The sequence below is a fragment of the Oncorhynchus mykiss genome, chromosome 11, assembly GCF_057628025.1.
Source record: "Oncorhynchus mykiss isolate SJ-2025 chromosome 11, ASM5762802v1, whole genome shotgun sequence".
NCBI lineage: Eukaryota > Metazoa > Chordata > Actinopteri > Salmoniformes > Salmonidae > Oncorhynchus > Oncorhynchus mykiss.
In genome coordinates, this window is record NC_143032.1 from 49,955,779 (window position 1) to 49,979,897 (window position 24,119).

Sequence of the window (24,119 nt, forward strand, 5' to 3'; positions counted from 1 at the left end):
TGAAACAAAAATAGAACTGTTTGGCCATAATGACCATCGTTATGTTTGGCGGAAAAAGGGTGGAGGCTTGCAAGCCGAAGAACACCATCCCAACCGTGAAGCACAGGCGTGACAGCATCATGTTGTGGGGGTGCTTTGCTGCAGGAGGGACTGGTGCACTTCACAATATACAATATACATGAGGAAGGAAAATTATATGGATATAGTGAAGCAACATCTCAAGACATCAGTCAGGAAGTTAAAGTTTGGTCGCAAATTTGTCTTCCAACTCGACAATGATGCCAAGTGTACTTCCAAATTTGTTGAAAAATGGCTTAAGGACCACAAAGTTAAGATATTGGAGCTGCCATCACAAAGCCCTGACCTCAATCCTATATGTGTGGGCAGAAAATGTGTGGGCAGAACTGAAAAAACTTGTGTGAGCAAGGACGCCTGCAAATCTGACTCAGTTACACCAGCTCTGTCAGGAGGAATGGGCCAAAATTCACCCAACTTATTGTGGGAGAAACGTTTGACCCAAGTTAAACAATTTAAAGGCAATGCTACAAAATACTAATTGAGTGTATGTAAACTTCTGACCCACTGGGAATGTGAGTCAAAAGCTGAAATAAATAATTCTTTCTACTCTTATTCTGACATTTCACATTCTTAAAATAAAGTGGCGATCCTAACTGACTTAAGACAGGGAATTTGTACAAGGATTAAATGTCAGGAATTGTGAAAAACTGAGTTTAAATGTATTTTGCTAAGTTGTATGTAAACTTCCGACTTCAACTGAATATTGAACACCGTCTTAACGGAGTGTGTGCACAATTTCTTAATACATAATATCAGGAGTAATACAGCCATGGAAACTACCATATTTAAATGTGGAGGGGTCAGTCACATTAATTTGCACTACTTTGGAGATCGATTTGCTCTAAAGTTGGCAGGTAGTGCTGCCATTATTTAGCTTAGCTACTTCCGTTTCATTCCAGACGGTTTTATTCAGACGGGTCACATTTAACCCCCATACCCATGTACGCATGATGAAAAATTATAACCCTTGCTGATGAGGATCTTCTCCATGAACACTCCTGTGGTTTGGTTAAACCACCACACATACCCTGACTCATTCAGTCTAATAGCCTACTCCTCTAGTTTCCAACCTTCACCAAAAACATCCTTTCCAAAAGTGACGTTTACGAACGACCATAGAGGAAAAGGCGATGCGTGTCACGCCCTGGCCATAGAGAGGTTTTTATTCTCTGTTTTGGTTAGGCCAGGGTGTGACTAGGGTGGGCATTCTATGTTCATTTTCTATGTTTTTTTGGGATGTCTTTGTTGTTTGGCCGGGTGTGGTCGTCAATCAGAGGCAGCTGTCTATCGTTGTCTCTGAGAACAATAGCCTTTTCCCACCTGAGTTTTGTGGGTAGTTAATTCCTGTTTTGTGTTTTGCACCTGACGGAGCTGTTTCGGTTGTTCTTTTGTTACTTGTTGTATTTAGTGTTCAGTTTAATAAATTAACATGAACACGTACCACGCTGCGCTTTGGTCCTCACATTCTTCCACCAACGGCCCTTACAATGAGAGAGTGTCTACTCCACCCAAAATCTGTCTGCATGAAAATAAGCATTAAGCAGACCAAGAAGTTTATTTTATTGGGGACAATAAGATAAAACTTAATTGCTATTTTGATGCGTAAGGCTTATTTTATCAAACATAAGTTTTATAATGCTTAGGTTTTATGAGTGTACTGATTTAGTTGTATGTACGGGATATCCAAGGTATACTGTACATCGTCCAACGAAATGCTTACTTGCAGGTTCCTTCACAATGCAACAACAAGAAATAATTAAAGAATGGCTGTAGAATAGTATAATACATTTTAGCATAGGTATAATACAGGAAGGCACAATTTATAGTCCAGTCTTTACACTTGTATTGGGGATGGGTGGCAAGTATGTAAATTGAGCAGTATAGAAGTCTGGTGGCAGCAGTGGTGGACAAAGTACTCAATTATCATACTTGAGTAAAAGTAAAGATACCATAATAGAAAATGACTCAAGTGAAAGTCATCCAATAAAATACTACTTGAGTAGAAGTCTAAAAGTTTGGTTTTAAAGACTTAAGTATTAAAAGTATAAATAGTTTCAAAATCCTTTAGATGAAGCAAACCAGACGGCTCAATTTTCATATTTATTTTAATAATGTATGGTTAGGCAGGGTTAGCCATTTAGACATGATGTTTAATGAGTCCGCCAGATCCGAGGCAGTAGGGATGACCAGGGTCAAGTGTTCTGTTAAGTGCATGAATTGGACCATTTTCCTGTGATGTTAAGCATTTTTATTTAATTTAACTAGGCAAGTCAGTTAAGAACAAATTCTTATTTACAATGATGGCCTACCCCGGCCAAACCTTAACCTGGACGAGGCTGGGCTAATTGTGCCCCGCGCTAAGGGACTCCCAATCACGGCCGGTTGTGATACAGCCTGGAATCGAACGAGGGTCTGTAGTGGCGCCTCTAGCACTGAGATGAAAGGAATACTTTTGGTGTCAGGGAAAATGTATGGAGTAAAAAGTACAATATTTTCTTAACGAATGTAGTTCAGTAAAAGTCAAAAATATAAATAGTAAAGTTAAGTACAGATACCCCCAAAAACTACTTAAGTACTTTTACTTAAGTTTTGTACACTACTGGGTAGCAGCAGTTGTGATGTGTGTGCAGCATGAATGTATGTCTGTGTGGGTGGGTGTGTGCATGATTGAGTGCATGTGCGCTAAGGTACGGAGAATCAGAGCAGGTGGTCAGTCCAGTTTAAGTGTTCAGCAGTCTGATGGCTTGTATAGACTGTTGTTTTCAGACCTCATGCTCCGATACTGTCTGCCCAAAGGTAAGGGAAAGAACAGCTCGTGTGCGGGGTCCTTGATGATGCTGTGTGCCTCCCTCAGGCACTGCTTCGAGTAGATGTACTGGATTGGTGGGAGTGTGGTCCCAGTGATGTACCTATGGCCGTGTGAATAGCGATGTAAATGGCATCTTCCGTGGATCTGTTGGAGCAGTAGGTAAATTGGAGTGGGACCAGTGTGCCTGGCATGCTGGCCTTGATGTGTGCCATGACCGGCCTTTTGAAGCACTTCATAATGACCAAGGTGAGCGCGTCGGGCCGATAGACAAGTTTTGTTGAAATTTAAATTAGGCCTGCGATCTATAAGATTTGTTTGTTCACGTTCCCTGTATTTTTCAAAAAATTGCCTTACTTTTGAGGCTGGTGGGAGAACCTATATTTATTTTACTAGGCAAGTCAGTTAAGAACAACTTCTTATTTTCAATGACAGCCTAGGAACAGTGGGTTAACTGCCTGTTCAGGGGTAGAAGGACAGATTTGTACCTTGTTAGCTTGGGGATTTGAACTTGCAACCTTTCGGTTACTAGTCCAACGCTCTAACCACTAGGCTACCCTGGACAGGCGCATTATGATGGATGGAATGGGATTAATGGAACAAAGTCAAACGTGGTTTCCATATGTTTGATGCGTTTGATACCATTTCCTTTATTCTATTACAGCCTTAACAATGAGCCCATCCTCCAATAGCTCCTCCCACCAGCCTCCTCTGCCTTATATGTAACATAGCTGAAGTCTCACATGACCATCCTTCCAAATCCCGTCTAGCTACTGTAGATTTAATACAATGAAGTCCATTTAAAATTGAGGGCGAGATCCTTCATTTGTATTAATTACATATGCCATGTCTGTCTGTGTTTTACAACTGAATCTGTTGTGAATATATTTCATGACAGGTCTTAAGAGGTTCATTGTTGGCGGGTCATTCTCAAATTAGACCTCATGGGCTATAGTCAAACGTGCAATGTAGGATAGAATAAAAAATATACATACAGATCAATAAAGACAATTTGAAGCAACATAAAAAGCTTTATTTGCACAAAGGACCAGTCATCCAGGCTACATCATATTCTTGCCACTCAAATGGTGTCTGGTATATTCCACTATAGATCCTCAAGTCAGCTGAAGCTTGGCTAAATATATGTCAATGTTGCTTACCATGTTTACTGTGCTCATTGCTGTTAGCAGGTAGAGAAAATACATCATGACTGCCATTTCACAGTTGTCATGAACCATAATATTTTGAATTTGGGAGGGGAACATTTATGTACATTATTCTCCATTGGCACTCATGCACTGTGGTAATTGGCTCCAGGTGAGATCTGAGAGAAAGTTAGTTGTCACTTCCACACAGGGCCAGTAGGATCTTCTCATAGTCTCCCTTGGTGTCATCCTAAGGAGGTAAGAGACAGAGCACAGAGTTACTCTGCAAAATGTAAAGGTCAATCATGTTTAGACATGTCACACCATTATAACATTTTAGTTACATTATTTTCAGATGCCATATTTCCCAAATGGTTTGTCTTTTGTCCAGATGCCGATTGGACCTAGTAATCAGAATGCCTTATACAATGTGATGCATTACTTAACTCGGAGGGGGTGGTGTCAGTTCCCCAGACCCCGATTAAGTCTAGTCCTGGATATAAAACATTCTCAATGGAGGATCTGTTTAATTAGATTTTTAGTCCAGGACTAGGCTTAATCTGGGAAAACAGTCCCTTGTCTTTTATTGCCACTAAAGGCAGTGGAGAGGTTTGCTCACCAGAATTTCCTGGGAGAGGGTTTTCCCAAACGTCTTCTTGTACTCCTGAATAATCCGGGCCAGGTCGACTTCAGACCTGCTCACCATGACCCGGGTCAGAATATTGGTCCTGGTTCCTTTACCCTGGGGTATGGCACAGACACAAACTGAAGATGTATAACCGGATAGTGGAAGCTCCTTAGCCTGAATCCAGATCGGTTTGTGCTGTCTTGTACAGTATGTGCATAACCAGTGTTCTTGTGTAGATTGTCACATCTTATAACAGGGTCATATTTATTAAGTAGAAAATGGACTGAAACAGGGAAGAACTACCAGGATTTGTCCAATAAGAAATGCACATTTTATTTTTTTAAATATCTTTGTTGTGTACCCTAATGATCAGGACCCAGGGCAACCTCATCTGGTACATAACATGTAACAATGTTTAACAGTTAACACACCTTCATTGCCAAGTTTAGCTTCTCAGCAAAGAAAACCGGCTTGCTTCCAGCACACTTCACTGAAAGACAGAAAAGAAAACAGTCAGGTGACAGCATCGACAAGAAGGGGCATTCTCCAAAGCTGTCTCGAGACAAATGTTATTTGTCACATGCTTTGTAAACAACAGGTGTAGACTAATGGTGAAATGCTTACTAACGGCCCTTCCCAATAACACAGAGAGAAATGTAATAAAAAAAACAGGAATAAATACATAATGAGTAACAATAACTTGGGTATATACACGGGGTACCAATACCAAGTCGATGTGCAGGGGTACTAGGTAGTCGAGGTAAATATGTACATATTAGGCAACGGGATAGGAAATAAACAGTAGCAGTGTAGGTGATGAGTCAAAAGAGTTAGTGCAAAAAGGGTCAATGCAGATAGTCCGGGTAACTATTTAGCAGTTTTATGGCTTGGGGTTAGAAGCTGTAGAGGCTCCTGTTGGTTCCAGACTTGGCGCATTGGTATCGCTTTCCATGTGGAAGCAGAGAGAACAGTCTATGACTTGGGTGTCTGAAGTCTTTGACAATTTGTAGGGCCTTCCTCTGACAACTCTTTGTAAAGAGGTCCTGGATGGCAGGGACCTCGGGCCCCAGTGATGTACTGGGACGTACGCACTACTCTTTGTAGCGCCTTGCGGTTGGATACCAAGCAGTTGCCACACCAAGTGGTGATGCAGCCAGTCAAGATATGGTGCAGCTTTAGAACTTCTTGAGGATCTGAGGGCCCATGCCAAATCTTTTCAGCCTCCCGAGGGGGAAGAGGTGTTGTCGTGCCTTCTTCACGATTGTGTTCATCTGTGTGGACCATTTGAATTCCTTAGTGATGTGGACACTGAGGAATTTAAGCTCTCAACCTGCCCCACTACAGCCCTGTTGATTTAGATGGGGGGCGTGCTCCGTCCTCCTGTTTCCTGTAGTCCACAGTCAGTTCCTTTGTCTTGCTGATGTTAAGGTAGAGGTTGTTGTTCTGGCACCATACTGCCAGGTCCCTGACCTCCTCCTTATAGGCTGTTTCTTCATGTAGGTTATCGGTCCTACCAATGTCGTAAAGTCTGCAAAGTTAATGATGGTGTTGGAGTCGTGTGCGGTCATGTAGTCGTGGGTGAACAGGGAGTACATGAGGGAACTATGCATGCCCCCACAATGAGGGTGTGTTGCTGCCTACCCTCTCCACCTGGAGGCGTCCGGTCCGGAAGTTCAAGATCCAGGGTACTGAGCTTAGTGATGAGCTTGGTGTTGAATGCTGAGCTATAGCTGCTGAACAGCATTCTTACATAGGTATTCCTCTTGTCCAGATGGGAGAGGACAGTGTGGAGAGCAGTAGAGATTGAGTCATCTGTGGATCTGTTGGGATGGTATGAGGATTGGAGTGGGTCTGGGGTGTCTGGGATGGTGGTGATGTGAGCCATGACCAGCCTTGCAAAGCATTTCATGGCTACAGATGCCGTTTAGACAGGTTACCTTGGTGTTCTTGGGCAGAGGGACTATGTTGGTCTGCTTGAAACATGTAGGCTTTATAGACTGGGTCAGGGAGAGGTTGAAAATGTCAGATAAGACACTTGCCAGCTGGTACTATGGTATTTTCTTAAATCAGACATAGTGCTCCATTGTCCTCACACAAAACAAAACGGCTATGAAATGATAAACAGGCATTTGCAATCAATAATTGGATAATATGAATATGCCTTGGGTAATGTGCCATCACATCTATTTATACAAAAAAGTGATGATTGTTTTAGTCTCGAGAGACTAATGTTATTTTGCTCAGTGTGGCCTTATTTGAATGAAGAAAATGGAGCCATGGTGTAATGTTACAGAACTAAGGACTAGTGAAGGGTGTGAGGCAGCAGAAGACATGGATTGAAGGTGATGCACAGATTATTTGAGGACATTGGAACATTTGTGCAACGTTACTAAGCTTGGTCCTGGCTGTGCTCTCTCACCTACGGCAGTCAGACAGTTCTCAATGTCTCCCTTCAGTTCCAGGTCAATAGCCTTTGCCACATCCACCTTACTGTACTTGGAGTACCTCTCAAACGCTGACAGAAAGAGAGAGTGGGAAAGGATTATGTACTTAAAATTATTATACAGTATCAACCATGTGTGTTTGTACATGCAGTGTATGAAAAAGGAAAAAGCCTCCACACACACATCTAGATTCTATTAGTATTTGTGGTGCGTTGACTAAAAGTAACATTCTATGATTAAAAATGAAGGTCCACACTCAGGTATTTGCAGTGAAAAAAATGTATGAAGTGTCTAAAATAAATTCTGGACAAATGTTGCTTCGTCCGACTTCATCAAAATGTGCAGTCTTCAAATTTAATATATGTCCTCGCAGTCCCCCAAAATATGTTCCTATCTATCACGTTTAGAATTTTTGATGCTCCCTGACTGTTATGCTTTTGTTTCAATGACTGTTAGTAAGCTGGACAGAGTGAAGGGACTATGAATGTAGGTCCATTATCATTGGTACACAGTTTCGATTTGGTTTTAGTCATTTAAAATGTTGACTAAATATATAAAATAACGCCCCCACCACCAAAGCACCCGCAGGCCGGATTGAATGTGCTCGTGGGCCGCATGTTTGACACCCCTGGTCTAACTGATGACAAAAACAAATCACACTATAGGGTTACGACATAATGAACAGGTGGTGAGACAATAAATAGTGTAAGCTTATTGGGCAATGTCTTCTTTACCAAATGTGTGTATACATGTGCAGTTTGTGTGTATATTCACTTTGGCGGAGCTGAGGAGCACTTCTGGTGGTCAGAATGTCAATGAAGACAGAGCAGTCTGTTCCCTTCCTCTTCTCTCCAGCCTCATACAGGGCCTATAGACAGATACAGTAGGCACGGGCATCACACACACAGGGTTCGCATTACACATCGACTCTTTGCGGTGCCCAACCTTGATTCTGACACACATTCACTCTTTTCCTCTCCCCCATACCCTGGCATCACTGTCAGCAAGTTCCTGGTTCACCATGGTGTCCTCATTCCTAGTAGCCTACAGTATGCGAGTGAGAGAGAGGGGGAGTGATGTTAATTGTGCCAAACTATGTATCTTTAAACATGTTTAAACAAACTGTAAATAAACACACCTTGCAGAGCGAGAGCAGAGCATTCCTGAAGTCTGCGCTTGTGTCAGATTTGATGTCATCCTCTAGCTCCTTTTTGTTTTCTAGCAAAGAAAATGCCATGATTATTGGTACGTTGTAAATATCACATACAGGACATTTACATAGACATATTTACATATTGCGGACACACCTCCCTTATAGACTTTCTTTATCTCTCTGATCTCCTTATTGGTCCTGGAGGCCAGAATCTCAACCAGAGTATCCTCATCTGTGTCCAATCCCTGAGAGAGAAGTCGAGAGGGGAGGGGTGTGAACAGTCAACAAGGACAAAAGGGTCAGGTCACATCAGTCGTAAAGCTAAGAAAAGTCCAGGATCGGATAACACAAACAGGAAGTGCAGGGCAGTGTTATTTATGCCCCAAACACAAAACATGGAGGGACTACCTGCACTTATTCAATAATGGCTCATTTTCAGGTCTACCGCTATACCAGACACCTCACACACACTGCACATCATGAAATCTAAAGTACAGTAGATACTCGTCAGCACCGTCTCCTCACACATAAAACAGTGCCACCAGTTGTAAAAGTCCCACCTTTTGCCTCTATTCTGAGTTATAGTGAGTGACTAGGTGCGTGCATGTTTACATTCATGGCCTGTTTGAGCTGTTGGGCGTCATATTGGGCTGGCGTCTTGAGCAGAGCCAGAACCACATCCTCCAGGTCTCCCTTTAGGGCTGACTTCAGGGCAGTCTCCAGAGGCTGCAGAGAGAGGGGTGACACACTCTTCCACAGTCATACACAAATGTGTGTGTGTTTGCACGTTTTGCATCATTCCATCGGCCCTAAAGTGCAAACTCCACCCACCCGCCGCCAGCCGCACATGCTAAACCAAACACAACTAGTGTGTTGGTAAGTGTGCATGTGTCACATCTTACCTTGCCTTTAGCCTTCTCATAGGTAGCTTTGATCTGCTGTCTCTGGGCGTTGCTCCTCCTCACCAGCACATCAATGATGGTGTTCTCATCCACACCTACATCACAAGATGGAGGGACTTGTTCAATAAGAAACACTGTTGCGTATGTTGCCTAATCCATGAGCCCTCATCTGTTTTTTTACTAATACGTGTGACCCCGGCCTTACGGTGAGGCAACCCTGACTACTCACCAGCAACAAACAATGAAAAAACTGACATGTTCACACGTGTTTTTTTTTACCAATACCAGGTTTAGTATCATGATACTTGATACCGAAGAGATACTCAATACCAAAACGATACTCAATACCACAGATAACCGCGTGGCTCAGTTGGAAGAGCATAGCAGTCGCTACGCCAGGGATGTGTGTTCTATTCCCACAGAAGACCTGAAAGGGGGAATAAAGTTTGAAAATGTATGCAATGTTGAATAATACATGGTAAAACTAAAATAACAGATAGAATATCTTCTGTAGGCAATGTCTTATTAAAGTAAATAACAGAAGAATATCTACAATGGTCTTTCTTTTTGATACACAGTGTTAATTTGCTCATCTAGGCCCATAATATTGGGTCAAATGACATTCGTGAGGCATATGATTCATTATAGCATAATCAATTAATGTATTAAACTAATAGTTTAGTTTAAAAATAGACATAAAAACACTGAAGCTCATTTCGAAAGCTTCTATATTGCAATAGTCTATTACACACCACAGAAATATAATGAATTTTACACAGCAAACTACGATTCCCAGAGTGCATTTCACTTCCCATGGTGCAATGCTCCACCCAGGGCTGCTGGCTGTAGTAGTCTAAATATCTTGCTGTCAAGTTATGAGTGCATTTCACATTACTTTTGGGTTGTAATCATATATTACAATGCTCACATGAATGCCATGCTGAATATATGTTCATGTTATTGTTACTCAAATTATTCCAATTTAGTTGCTAGTAGACTAACGTTACAATGTAAAAGTAATGTTTAATATAGTTTTTCTTAGTTGTTTCAGTAGGCTGGCCCTCATCTGCTTTATAAGCAAAGTCTTCCAATAGTTTGCTTCTGCAGACAATTTTGTCAACAGACTGCAGGCGTGGAGGTATGATGTTTCTGTTATAAGTAGCCATGCTGTCAGCATTTTCTCTTTCCCCCTTGTTTTCTTCTCAAAAGTGGCTCACACTGTGTCAGCTGCATGCGCAAGTAGCCTGGTTAGCTACTGCCCCCTTGAGAAGTTTCAGACAAATTACAAGATGGACAATCCGTATATAACGTGAGACACATTTGACAGTACTGAAACAAACATTCTAGTACCAAACTAGGATCGAAAAAGTCCCGAAGTGTTGGTATAATGTCCAACACTACACACATGCTCAATTGAAGAATTGAAGGAATGATGGATGGTGCTAAATACAAGGAAATTCTTGAGGGAAACCTGTTTCAGTCTTCATGAGATTTGAGACTGGGGCGGAGGTTCACCTTCCCGCATGACAATGACACAAAGCATACTGCTAAAGCAACACTTGAGTGGTTTAAGGGGAAACATTTAAATGTCTTGATATGGCCTAGTCAAAGCCCAGACCTCAATCCAATTGAGAATCTGTGGTATGACTTAAAGATTGCTGTACACCAGCGGAACCCATCCAAAATGAAGGAGGTGGAGCAGTTTTGCCTTGAAGAATGGGCCTAAATCCCAGTGGCTAGAAGTGCCAAGCTTATAGAGACATACCTCAAGAGACTTGCAGCTGTAATTGCTGCAAAAGGTGTCTCTACAAATTATTGACTTTGGGGGGTGAATAGTTTTTTTTTGTTGTCTTGTTATTTTCACAATAAAAAATATTTTGCATCCTCAAAGTGGTAGGCATGTTGTGTAAATCAAATGACACAAACCCCCCCAAAATCAATTTTAATTCCAGGTTGTAAGGCAACAAAATAGCAAAAATGCCAAGTGGGGTGAATACTTTCGCAAGCCACTGTAGTACGCAACCCAGACTTGCCAAAAGCCATGAGTGATGTCATCTTTCATGTAGGAATCAGGTCCTTTTCAAACCTGTTTCATCAGAACACAACTATACTGAAATCCTTTCTCTGCAGTGGCTCTGCAGTGAATTCAATGTGACAAGATCAATTGCATATTCAAATTAGACACGTCATTTCCTCATTCACTTCCAAGGGGAGGTTTATAGCTCAGCTCAATGAAGTTGAGATCCTTCTTGCAACAGCACAGTCCATCAAAGGCTAAATCTCCCATATCTATAGGCTCTTATCTGAGAATGTGGGCTCCTCCTTTAATCCTTTGAAAATAATCTGGGAAAGGACCTTTGTCTGACTAACAGTGATGAATTATGGGTGGATGTTTGCGACAGGGTATACTGCTCCTCTCTAACATGAAAATTAAAGAATTGAATTAAACATTTTTGTACATATTATATTATACTCCAGTGAGACTCCATAGAATGAATACTTTAAAATACTTTCAATTTAAGAAAAAAAGTTTCCTGGTACGGGGACCTCCTGTCTACTTTCACCCGTAGCTATGTATCACACACATGTACTTTGTTGAGTACATGCGTGTGTGTGTATGTCAATCTCACCCTTGGCCTTGATGGCCTTATCCAAGATGAGTACATCCCTATCGACATTGAAATCTGGGTCAGGAGTCACAGTCCCCTGACTGGGTAAGGTCTGTGGAAGAGACAGAGAGAGAGAGAACACTCCTCCCTCCCCGTCCTGTCTATCCGGCTACGAATGTACAAACACCGCCTGGTAAGTTTTTACACACATTTAAATGTTTTTTTTACATTTTGTATTTAACCTTTATTTAACTAGGCAAGTCAGTTAAGAACAAATTCTTATTTACGATGACGGCCTACACCAGACAAACCCGGACGTCGCTGGGCCAATTGTGCCCTGCCCTATGGGACTCCCAATCACGGCCATTTCTGATACAGCCTGGATTCTAACAAGGGTGTCTGTAGTGACGCCTCTAGCACTGAGATGCAGTGCCTTAGACCTCTGCACTACTCGGGAGCCCATGAAATACCACAAGAAGGGAAAAAAGAGCAGATTTGAGGCGTTCCCTCTAGAAAGTGGAACAGAACCCTACCGAGTCATCGGGCTGGCCCAGATAGAAGAGCTGCTTGAAGAAGTCTGCGATGAAGGACATGGTGGCACGGGTCTGAAGAGAAAGGACAAGGGGGATACAATAATAACCACAGTATTAATAACATCCTTTGTATTGAACACCAAGGTCTTTTGCATTTCTGAGTGTTAAATGGAGGGATGAAAGGCTCTTTCTTTGTTTCCAGAATATGCTACAGTACAAGACCAGGGCACCATATTTGGTCAAATTACATTTTAGTAGACTCACCCCCAACACAACCTCATTCAATGTGGTTCAAACATTTTGTTATTTTCCTATGACTGCCACTTACACAGGATAATCATCATTACATAGAGTAAAATTAAACATGTCTAGAACAAGGGGAAATAATTCCTGTTTATGATGCTGCACAGATTATTTAGTTATTTATTTAACTTAAACCGTTTCATCACTTTTGCTCAGTTAGTTCACAATGGTTCTCAAGGCATGACAGGATCAGCTACATAAAATAATTCATCAAAATAATAATGAAATGTCACTACTACGCCCAGTCACACACACGCTAAAGTTCCTTGGTAACTGGGCTGTATTTAGAATGTAGGCTATTCATACAGTGGGAAGTTTAGTTTCCCAGTTTAACAAGGTTCAAACTCCCGAAAAATAGAGAAATTAACAAATGACTGTTACCTAGGTTCGCCGGTGCTCAATTTCCAGGAGTAGGTTCAATGAAGGGACTGGGAAACTTCTTCAGACTGAGTTTGCAGGGGCATTGTGAAGTTGCTGTCATGTATTGTCATGTTGTGTCTTGTTCCTGTTCTTTCTCTTCACCCTGTCTCCCTCTGCTGGTCGTATTGGGTTGCCTTCTCTTCCCCTCCTTCCCCCAGCTGTTCCTTGTCTTCTCTAACTACCTCGTTCACCCTTTTCCCACCTGTTCCCTTTTTCCCTCTGATTGGGTCTCTATTTCTCTCTCTGTTCCTGCTTCTGTCTTTGTCAGATTCTCGTTTGAGTTTCTCATGCCAGAACCAAACTATCGTCTTGTTTGCTTCAACCTTGTCCTGTCCTGTCGGAATCTGCCTGTTCATCTGAGGCTACGTGTGATCAGGTACCTCTGTCCTCTACAACCCAGCTAATCCCCTCTGCTGCTAGAAGAGGACTCTAACCCAGCTATTCTCCTCTGCTGCTAGAAGGGGAACTCTTCTGTGATATTCAGAAGGACTTTATGTTTCATTTGTCGCCCTCTCTGCGGGTTGTTTATTTTGCCTTCATATCCATTTGAAGAGGATCTATGTCTTACCTGTGTTTCGACATTAAAGAACTCTGTTTTTGTTAAACCGCTTTTGGGTCCTCAATCACGTGCATGACAGAAGAATCTGACCAAGAATGGACCCAGCGACATCGGATCCTCTCCACTCAGCCGTCGAGATCCAGGGAGCGATGCTAGGCAGACACGAGCAGGAATTGTCTGCTGCTCAACATACCGTTGAGACCCTGGCCGCCCAAGTCTCCAACCTCACAGAACAGATTCACCATCTCTGCCTCGATCCACCGGCCACTTCCAGGGCTTTCGAATCTACGGAGCCCAGAATCAATAACCCGCCGTGTTACTCTGGGGAGCCCACTGAATGCCGCTCGTTCCTCACCCAGTGTGATATTGTGTTTTCTCTCCAGCCCAACACTTACTCCAGGAGCACAGCTCGTATCGCCTACGTCATATCTCTCCTTACTGGACGGGCTCGTGAGTGGGGCACGGCAATCTGGGAGGCAAGGGCTGAGTGTACTAACCAGTATCAGGACTTTAAGGAGGAGATGATACGGGTTTTTGATCGTTCTGTTTTTGGGGAGGAAGCTTCCAGGGCCCTGTCTTCCCTATGTCAAGGTAATCGATCCATAACAGACTACTCTATTGAGTTTCGCACTCTTGCTGCCTCCAGTGACTGGAACGAGCCGGCTTTGCTCGCTCGTTTTCTGGAGGGTCTCCGCGCGGAGGTAAAGGATGAGATTCTCTCCCGGGAGGTTCCTTCCAGCGTGGATTCCTTGATTGAACTCGCTATTCGCATAGAGCGACGGGTTGATCTTCGTCACCGAGCTCGTGGAAAGGAGCTTGCATTCTCCGTTGCCCCCCTCTCCGCATCACTACCATCTTCCTCTGCCGGCTCGGGTGCTGAGCCTATGCAGCTGGGAGGTATCCGCATCTCGACTAAGGAGAGGGAACGGAGAATCACCAACCGCCTCTCTCTATTGCGGTTCTGCTGGTCATTTTGTCACTTCATGTCCAGTAAAAGCCAGAGCTCATCAGTAAGCGGAGGGCTACTGGTGAGCGCTACTACTCCTGTCTCTCCTTCAAGATCCTGCACTACCTTGTCGGTCCATCTACGCTGGACCGGTTCGTCAGCTTCCTGCAGTGCCTTGATAGACTCTGGGGCGGAGGGCTGTTTTATGGACGAGACCTGGGCTCGGGAACATGACATTCCTCTCAGACAGTTAAGGGAGCCCACGGCCTTGTTCGCTTTGGATGGTAGTCCTCTCCCCAGGATTCAGCGTGAGACGCTACCTTTAACCCTCACTGTCTCTGGTAATCATAGCGAAACCCTTTCTTTTTAAATTTTTCGTTCACCTTTTACACCTGTTGTTTTGGGCCATCCCTGGCTAGTTTGTCATAATCCTTCTATTAATTGGTCTAGTAATTCTATCCTCTCCTGGAACGTCTCTTGTCATGTGAAATGTTTAATGTCTGCTATCCCTCCTGTCGTTTCGGACAGGGGTCCGCAATTCACGTCTCAATTTTGGAGGGAGTTTTGCCGTTTGATTGGGGCTTCCGTCAGTCTCTCTTCCGGCTTTCACCCCCAGTCTAACGGTCAAGCAGAACGGGCCAATCAGACTATTGGTCGCATCTTACGCAGTCTTTCTTTTCGTAACCCTGCGTCTTGGTCAGAACAGCTCCCCTGGGCAGAATACGCCCACAACTCGCTTCCTTCGTCTGCGACCGGGCTATCTCCTTTTCAGAGTAGCCTCGGGTACCAGCCTCCGCTGTTCTCGTCTCAGTTCGCAGAGTCCAGCGTCCCCTCCGCTCAGGCTTTTGTCCAACGTTGCGAGCGCACCTGGAAGAGGGTCAGGTCTGCACTTTGCCGTTATAGGGCGCAGACTGTGAGAGCCGCTAATAAGCGTAGAACTAAGAGTCCTAGATATTGTCGCGGTCAGAGAGTTTGGCTCTCCACTCAGAACCTTCCCTTTAAGACAGCTTCTCGCAAGTTGACCCCGCGGTTCATTGGTCCGTTCCGTATTTCTCAGATCATTAATCCTGTCGCAGTGCGACTTCTTCTTCCGCGATATCTTCGTCGCGTCCACCCGGTCTTCCATGTCTCCTGTGTTAAGCCCGTTCTTCGCGCCCCCGCTCGTCTCCCCCCCCCCCCCCCATCCTTGTCGAGGGCGCACCTATCTACAGGGTCCGTAAGATTTTGGACATGCGTCCTCGGGGCCGTGGTCATCAGTACCTAGTGGATTGGGAGGGGTACGGTCCTGAGGAAAGGAGTTGGGTTCCCTCTCGGGACGTGCTGGACCGTTCGCTGATCGATGATTTCCTCCGTTGCCGCCAGGTTTCCTCCTCGAGTGCGCCAGGAGGCGCTCGGTGAGTGGGGGGGTACTGTCATGTATTGTCATGTTGTGTCTTGTTCCTGTTCTTTCTCTTCACCCTGTCTCCCTCTGCTGGTCGTATTGGGTTGCCTTCTCTTCCCCTCCTTCCCCCAGCTGTTCCTTGTCTTCTCTAACTACCTCGTTCACCCTTTTCCCACCTGTTCCCTTTTTCCCTCTGATTGGGTCTCTATTTCTCTCTCTGTTCCTGCTTCTGTCTTTGTCAGATTCTCGTTTGAGTTTCTCATGCCAGAACCAAACTATCGTCTTGTTTGCTTCAACCTTGTCCTGTCCTGTCGGAATCTGCCTGTTCATCTGAGGCTACGTGTGATCAGGTACCTCTGTCCTCTACAACCCAGCTAATCCCCTCTGCTGCTAGAAGAGGACTCTAACCCAGCTATTCTCCTCTGCTGCTAGAAGGGGAACTCTTCTGTGATATTCAGAAGGACTTTATGTTTCATTTGTCGCCCTCTCTGCGGGTTGTTTATTTTGCCTTCATATCCATTTGAAGAGGATCTATGTCTTACCTGTGTTTCGACATTAAAGAACTCTGTTTTTGTTAAACCGCTTTTGGGTCCTCAATCACGTGCATGACAGTTGCGCTCATGTATTATATAGCTACACAATAAATCCCACCTAGAAACCGTGCATCCCACACTTGCTCTATGCTACCATTTGATTGGCACTTGCCATTTGATTGGCACCCAGGGTGGTGAAAGTGTATGGTGATCTTGATGCTCGTTTCTAATAAATATCAAGGGTCTTATTCTGGTGACATGATGATCGATGCTTGACTGCCATTTGACAAATACAAATATTCTCGCTCTTATCAATAATAGTCTCATGTAGACTAGCCTACAGGCACAGCCTACCCCGTATGCAGCACACAGAACGCACTGCAACTGCCTCTGCAATGCAATGCTATAAAAGCCAATCCCTTACAAAAAGCAGTGTTGAAACTGCAGAAAAGTGCAGTAACTGCAATCGACTGTGAAATGTTGGAAACATGAATTGCAGGTTAACTGCAGCGTACTGCAGTTGAGCTGCAGTTATACTGCACTGTCACTGCAGTAACACTGAAAAAAGGTTTTGAAAAGTATTCCGACCCTTTCACTTTTTCAACATTTTGTTACCTTACAGCCTTATTCTAACATGGATTAAATTGTTTTTCCCCCAAATAATTCTACTAACAAAACACTATAGTGACAAAGCAAAAACAGGTTTTTAGACATTTTAGTAAATGTATAAAAAAAAGAAGAAATATCACATTTACATGAATTAGTATTCAGTACTTTGTTGAAGCACCTTTGGCAGCGTTTACAGCCTCGAGTCTTCTTTGGTATGACACTACAAGCTTGGCACACCTGTATTTGGGGATTTTCTCCCATTTTTCTCTGCAGATCCCCTCAAGCTCTGTCAGGTTGGATGGGGAGTGTCGCTGCATAGCTATTTTCAGGTGGTGCCAGGTCTACTTCAGACGTTTAAATAAAGTTCCTGTGTGTTAACTCTTGTGGGGGGGGGGGGGGGATGTCAGTTGGTCATAAAACCAGTAAAATAGGTAGAGCCAGGTCACTCTCTTTCAGAAATGTAGCCATTGTTACTTGAAGAATATAACCTGGAAATACTTCATGAGCTTAGTTCAACTGTCTTGCCTTTCAACAAACCCTGTAAAGCTTTAGAACGTGGTTAAACTATCATTTTCATTTCATGGATGGTCAGGTCTTGCATTCATAGCTCTGTCTATGAATTTGAAAGTGGATACATTTATCCAGCCCCATCCTTCAGCTGTTTCCCAAAGAAGTGGTGGGGTGCCAGTTTTATTGTTGTTTGAATCACAGATTCAAATCTTTTTAGACTGCCCCTTTAAAGGAAAGAGATATTTTCAAAAAATGTCTGTCATTGGACAGAATATGGGGCACACCTCCCCATGCCCATAAGCAAAAACTCAATTAACATTTTGTTATTACTGCATCCTCACTTTTGTAACTGCAGTAGCCTAGTGCAGGGCCACCACGCCCCACCGAACAACGCATGCAAGCACCCACATATAAAGGGGGTTCTACAGTAACTAGTCATAAGTATAGTGATGATCCTTCTTGTAATTTGTAGTTGTTTGGATCCTTGGTGAGGAGTGTTGTGGAAATTCTACACATTAAAGGGAAAGCAAGAGAGACTGCAAGTTTCCTCAAACAACAAAGTTCTTTATTAGTAAGATTTGCGAAAATGGAGCTGGTTAGCGGAGACCCAAAATGTTGCACAGCTAAGAGCCCCTGAACGAACACATTCAGACTCTGTCATTTATAGCCATCCTCAGTGTCATTCTTTGCCAGATAACCTACAGCTGGCAAAGATAAATATGTCCTTATATGGTCACTTATGTTAGATTTTCGCTAAGCATGTCATAGTCATCTCATACCTTGAGAAAACAGGAACCGTATCCCAGATAGGAACACTTGAAACGGGTCAGACAAGTCTGCAGAAACCAGTCGTTCCCTGCTATCTCACAGCTAAGATTAACAACAGAATCAGATTTATTCTCATATAAATCTTTAAGCATGCAATGTCAAAGTAGTTGAGTATGCACAACATTTCTCCCATAGGAGGTACGTTAATATCGTAATAGACTAGAATAACTTTCTTTTTCCACGCAAGGGAATTTCTTTTTGGAGATAGTGAGGTCATGAGGGAGGATTCAAGGTTGGACCCTGACTGATGTTCACAAGATGGCGCTGACAGAGATGGTCTCCTCTCTTCAGGTCCTTAGGAAATATGCAGTTATTTGTTTTTTTCTGTATTATTTCTTACATGTTAGCACAGGATATCTCAAGTGTTATTACATACAGCCGGGAAGAACTATTGGATATAAAAGCGATGACAACTTACCAACATTACGACCAGGAATACGTCTTTCCCGAAGCGGATCCTTTGTTCGGACCTCCACCCTGGACATGGGATCTTATCCCAGAGGCCGACCCAAAACAACACAGTCGCCACAGGAGAGACAGACAGAGCGGCCTACTGGTCAGACTCAGAAGGCGAGCACACCATCCACATATAGCATATCACTCTCCAATGTCCGATCTCTAGATAACAAGGTGGACGAAATCAGAGCTTGAGTTGCCTTCCAGAGAGACATCAGAGATTGCAACATTCTCTGTTTCACGGTAACATGGCTCACTTGGGATACGTTGTCAAAGTCGGTACAGCCACCCGGTTTCTTCATGCATCGCGCCAACAGAAACAAACATCTCTCTCGTAAGAAGAAGGGCGGGGGTGTATGCCTTATGATTAACGACTCATGGTGTAATCACAACAACATACAGGAACTTAAGTCGTTTTGTTCACCTGACCTAGATACCGACTGCAATATCTTCCAAGAGAATTCTCTTCGATTATAGTCACAGCCGTGTATATCCCCCCAAGCAGATACCTCGTCAGCCCTGAAAGAGCTTCACTGGACTCTATGTAAACTGGAAACCATACATCCTGAGGCTGCATTTTTTGTTTGTCAGGGATTTTAACAGAGCTAATCTGAGAACGAGACTTCCTAAATTCTATCAGTATATCGAATGCGTGACACGGGCTGCTAGCATTCCGGATCATTGCTACTCTAACTTCCGCGATGCATACAAAGCCCTCCCCCGCCCTGCCTTCGGCAAATCTGACCATGACTCCATTTTGTTGCTCCCAGCCTATAGACAGAAACTAAAACAGGAAACGCCCATGCTAAGATTTGTCCAACACTGGTCGACCAATCGGATTCCACGCTTCAGTATTGTTTCAATCACATGGACTGGGATATGTTCCGGATAGCCTCAGACAACAACATTGATGTATACGCTGACTCGGTGAGCGAGTTTATTAGCAAGTGCATCGGAGATGTCGTACCCACTGTGACTATTAAAACATTATCTAACCAGAAACCATGGATTGATGGCAGCATTCACACAAAACTGAAAGCGTGAACCACCGCTTTCAATCATGGCAAGGTGACTGGAAACATGACCAAATACAAACAGTGCAGCTATTCCCTCCGCAAGGCAATCAAACAAGCAAAGCATCAGTATAGAGACAAAGTAGAGTCGCAATTCAACGGCTCAAACACGAGACGTTTGTGGCATTGTCTACAGTCAATCACGGATTACAAAATGAAAACCAGCTCCGTCGCGCACATCGACGTCTTGCTCCCAGACAAATTAAACAACTTCTTTGCTCGCTTTGACGACAATACAGTGCCATTGACATGGCCCGGTACCAAAGCCTGTGGGCTCTCCTTCTCTGTGGCCAATGTGAGTAAAACATTTAAACGTGTTAACCCTCGCAGGGCTGCCGGCCCAGACGGCATCCCTAGCCGCGTCCTCAGAGCATGCTCAGACCAGCTGGCTGGTATGTTTACGGATATATTCAATAAATCCCTATCCAAGTCTGTTGTCCCCACATGCTTCAAGATGGCCACCATTGTTCCTGTTCCCAAGAAAGCTAAGGTAACTGAACTAAATGACTATCGCCCCATTGCACTCACTTCTATCATCATGAAGTGCTTTGAGAGACTAGTCAAGGAGCAAATCACCTCCACCCTACCTGATACCCTAGACCCATTCCAATTTGCTTAATGCCCCAATAGGCAAACTACCTGCCCTCCAGGACACCTACAACCCCCGATGTCACAGGAAGGCCAAAAATATATTTTTTCATTTTATTTACCTTTATTCAACTAGGCAAGTCAGTTAAGAACAAATTCTTACTTTCCATTTTTATTTTCAATGACGGATACAGCTCAGCCTTTTCTCTGTTTACTCTTTTATAACACCCGCAAGTAGCACGCACTCCAGCAGGAATATCTAACTGGTCATCCCCAAAGCCAACACCTCCTTTGGCCGCCTTTCCTTCCAGTTCTCCGCTGCCAGTGACTGAAACGAATTGCAAAAATCGCTGAAGCTGGAGACTCATATTTCCCTCACCAACTTTAAACATCAGCTATCTGAGCAGCTAACCGATCGCTGCAGCTGTACATAGCATATCTGTAAATAGCACACCCAATCTACCTACCTCATCCCCATATTGTTTTTATTTACTTTTTTGCTCTTTTGCACACCAGTATTTCTACCTGCACATCACCATCTGCTCCTCTATCACTCCAGTTTTACTTTGCTACTATGGCCTATTTATTGCCTTACCTCCTCACGCCATTTGCACACACTGTATATCAACATTATTTTTTTCCTATTGTGTTATTGACTGTACGCTTGTTTATTCCATGTGTAATTCTGTGTTGTTGTTTGTATCGCACTGCTTTGCTTTATCTTGGCCAGGTCGCAGTTGTGAATGAGAACTTGTTCTCAACTAGCCTACCTGGTTAAATAAAGGTGAAATAAAACAAAAAAACAAAACAGCCTAGGAACTGTGGGTTAACCACCTTGTTCAGGTGCTGAACAACAGATTGTTGCCTTGTCAGCTCAGGGATTCAATCTTGCAACCTTTCAGTTACTATTCCAATGCTCTAACCACTAGGCTACCTATCATCAAGAAAAACAACCACCCGAGCCACTGCCTGTTCACCCCGCTATCATCCAGAAGGTGAGGTCAGTACAGGTGCATCAAAGCTGGGACCGAGAGACTGAAAAACAGATTATTTCTCAAGGCCATCAGACTGTTAAATGCCATCACTAACATAGAGATGCTGCTGCCAACATACAGACTCAAATCTCTGGCCACTTTAATAGATGTACTGAATAAAGGTATCACTAGTCACTTTAAATGTCCCCATTTTAATCATGTTTACATATCCTACATTACTCATCTCATATGTTTATACTGTTATACTGTACCATCTACTGCATCTTACCTATGCCGCATGGCCATCGCTCATCTATATATTTATATGTACATATTCTTATTCATACCTTTACATTTGTGTGTATAAGGTAGTTGTTGTGAATTTGTTAGATTACTTGTGAGATATTACTGCATTGTCGAAACTACAAGCACAAGCATTTCGCTACACTCACATTAACATCTGCTAAACATGTGTAAGTGACCAATACAACTCCGTAGACAGCAGGTGTAGATTAACAGGGAAAAACGTACTTCTGGGTTATTTTCCAATAATGCAGAGTTAAAGCTAAGACACACAAAAAAAATTGAAATAGTGAATAACGAATACAAATAACAAGTAAAAATAACATGGGCACACTCGTGTTGTCTTTATGAGGACATTACTTTTGTACTAAACCTTGTGCTAAATCTTACTTTTGTACTAAAATAGATATATTTTTCTCAATTTTATGGTATCCAATTGGTAGTAGTTACCGTCTTCTCTCATTGCTGCAACTCCCGTACAGACTCAGGAGACGCAAAGGTTTAGAGCCATGCATCCCCAGAAACACGACTGCTGCAACCACACTGCTTCTTGACACAACACACATCCAACCCGGAAGCCAGCAGCACCAATGTGTCAGAGGAAACATCGTACACCTGGCAACCTGGTCAGCATGCACTGCACCTGGCCCGCCACAGGAGTCACTAGTGCGTGAGGAGACAAGGATATCCCTGCCGGCCAAACCCTCCCTAACCCGGACGACACTGGGCCAAATGTGCGTCGCCCCATTGACCTCCCAGCTGCCACAGAGCCTGGGATCAAACGCAGAATCTCTGGTGGCACAGAGTGGCACGATGCAGTGCCTTAGACCACTGCGCCGCCCGGGAGGCCAAATAGCCATCTTTAAACCTGGGCATTGGGCTTGAGTTATCTTCTTTAACAAACTCATATAATATAGAAAAGTTTGTGCTCCTTAACAAGAGGCCTGTCCTGTTTTGTGTGTGTAGAATGACCCCATGATGTCTGGGCACTCAGCCAAGAATATGACAGAAACTGACTGGTTCCTCTTGATCCTAGACAGGGCAAAGTGTTATATTCTGCACACCAGAGATAGAGCTATTGTTCTGTTTTGGAGCCTTTTTCTGGGTGAAAGGTTCATGTTTTTATGTGTGTATGCGACCAGTACGACCATACATCATATGGGCTGACAGTCAGAGGCGTTTGCTTGCCCAACTTGGGGGAACTGTGGAGCTACGGTTAGAGGAAGTATGTCTGGTTCCTGTCATTCAGGCCCCTGTCGTCCTCACTCAGTTGCGACAGACTCACACACACACACACACAGACACATACATTGGGTCAAGTGTTTTGCAGATGCTTGCATGGGGTAGCTTGACTATATAAATGTTCCTGTACGTTCTGTACAGGAGGCTCTCACTCTATCTCACCTGCGGGAGTGGGGCGACACGCCTCCTTCTTATAATACTTTTTTTTTTTAAATGACACTTTGATTGATTATTGATTTTGCCTCTCCTCATTATTAGTTAATGGTAGAATTTCCACCACACGTTCAACATGGGCAATAGTTAGCAAACGTTGGCTAATGTTAGCTAACATTTTTCCATTTGTTTTATGTTTGCCGCAGATAGAAGATAGTGTGGGGTGAACGTACGTGTCTGTTTCGGGTCTAAACTGCCGCAAAAAATAATAAAGTGGGCATGTAGACTTTCTACTATATTTATGTTAGTAGTTGCTATTCAAACGGCTATTAAGGTGACCCCGGTCAGTTTTCTGTGGGTTAAGCATGTGGAGTAAAGAGTAGGATTCTTTGTTTTCACATGCAAAAGTGGTTGATTTTGATACAAACGCTTTATCTGTCTTCCCAATGAAAACTAGTTTAAAAATTCTAACATATTCATGTATGATGCATCATTGTTCACACTATGACCACCTGGTGCAGATTACTGTTCGATTTGAGCAGGGTGCGCATCCCACTGGCTTCACCCGGTCATGTGACGGGCCATAGCCCAGTGCAACGCAGGGCAGCTTAATCAAATCCCCTGTTTGGCTGTCCATCATCCATGACTCTAGCCGGCAACCTTCAGACACCGCCCACTGATCTACTCCAGCCTACTGAGTAACAAGAATGCATCAGAGATAAAGTGAAATAACTTTCACTGGCAGTTAAAATATCAAAGAGGATAAGACTAAGATTGCAGAGGCAGCCAGGCTGATGATGGCCAAACGCCACGCCCCTCAGTTGTGACCTCTTTAACTGTAACTCGCCCGGCCCCTGGAGAGTATTGTGCCACCCTTACCTGCATGACCCTGGCATATGCATGGAATGTCAACTGTGAGTGACTTACTGACAGGTCTGTCTGT

General features: G+C 43.6%; 1 protein-coding gene and 1 long non-coding RNA gene across 4 annotated transcripts in view; one reads left to right on the plus strand and one right to left on the minus strand.

The window, feature by feature from the left end:
• Positions 1-24,119, plus strand: part of LOC149979609 (uncharacterized) — a 300,792-nt gene that overhangs the window by 95,220 nt on the left and 181,453 nt on the right. The window lies entirely within an intron of this gene.
• On the minus strand, positions 3,896-12,373 carry LOC110535798 (annexin A1). Of its 2 annotated transcripts, none has more exons than XM_090190366.1 (12): positions 12,299-12,373; positions 9,505-9,583; positions 9,157-9,251; positions 8,867-8,980; positions 8,409-8,499; positions 8,240-8,319; positions 8,089-8,145; positions 7,876-7,969; positions 7,077-7,172; positions 5,089-5,147; positions 4,649-4,771; positions 3,896-4,279 (listed from the first exon to the last, which is right to left on the minus strand). In XM_090190366.1, exons 1-12 carry the CDS (start codon positions 12,356-12,358, stop codon positions 4,220-4,222), a joined length of 1,008 nt encoding a protein of 335 aa, XP_090046492.1. In that variant the 5' UTR covers positions 12,359-12,373; the 3' UTR covers positions 3,896-4,219. The 2 variants fall into 2 exon arrangements, with proteins under 2 accessions (XP_090046492.1, XP_090046493.1); XM_090190367.1 differs by lacking the exon at positions 9,505-9,583 and adding an exon at positions 11,787-11,877 and having other exon boundaries at positions 12,299-12,370.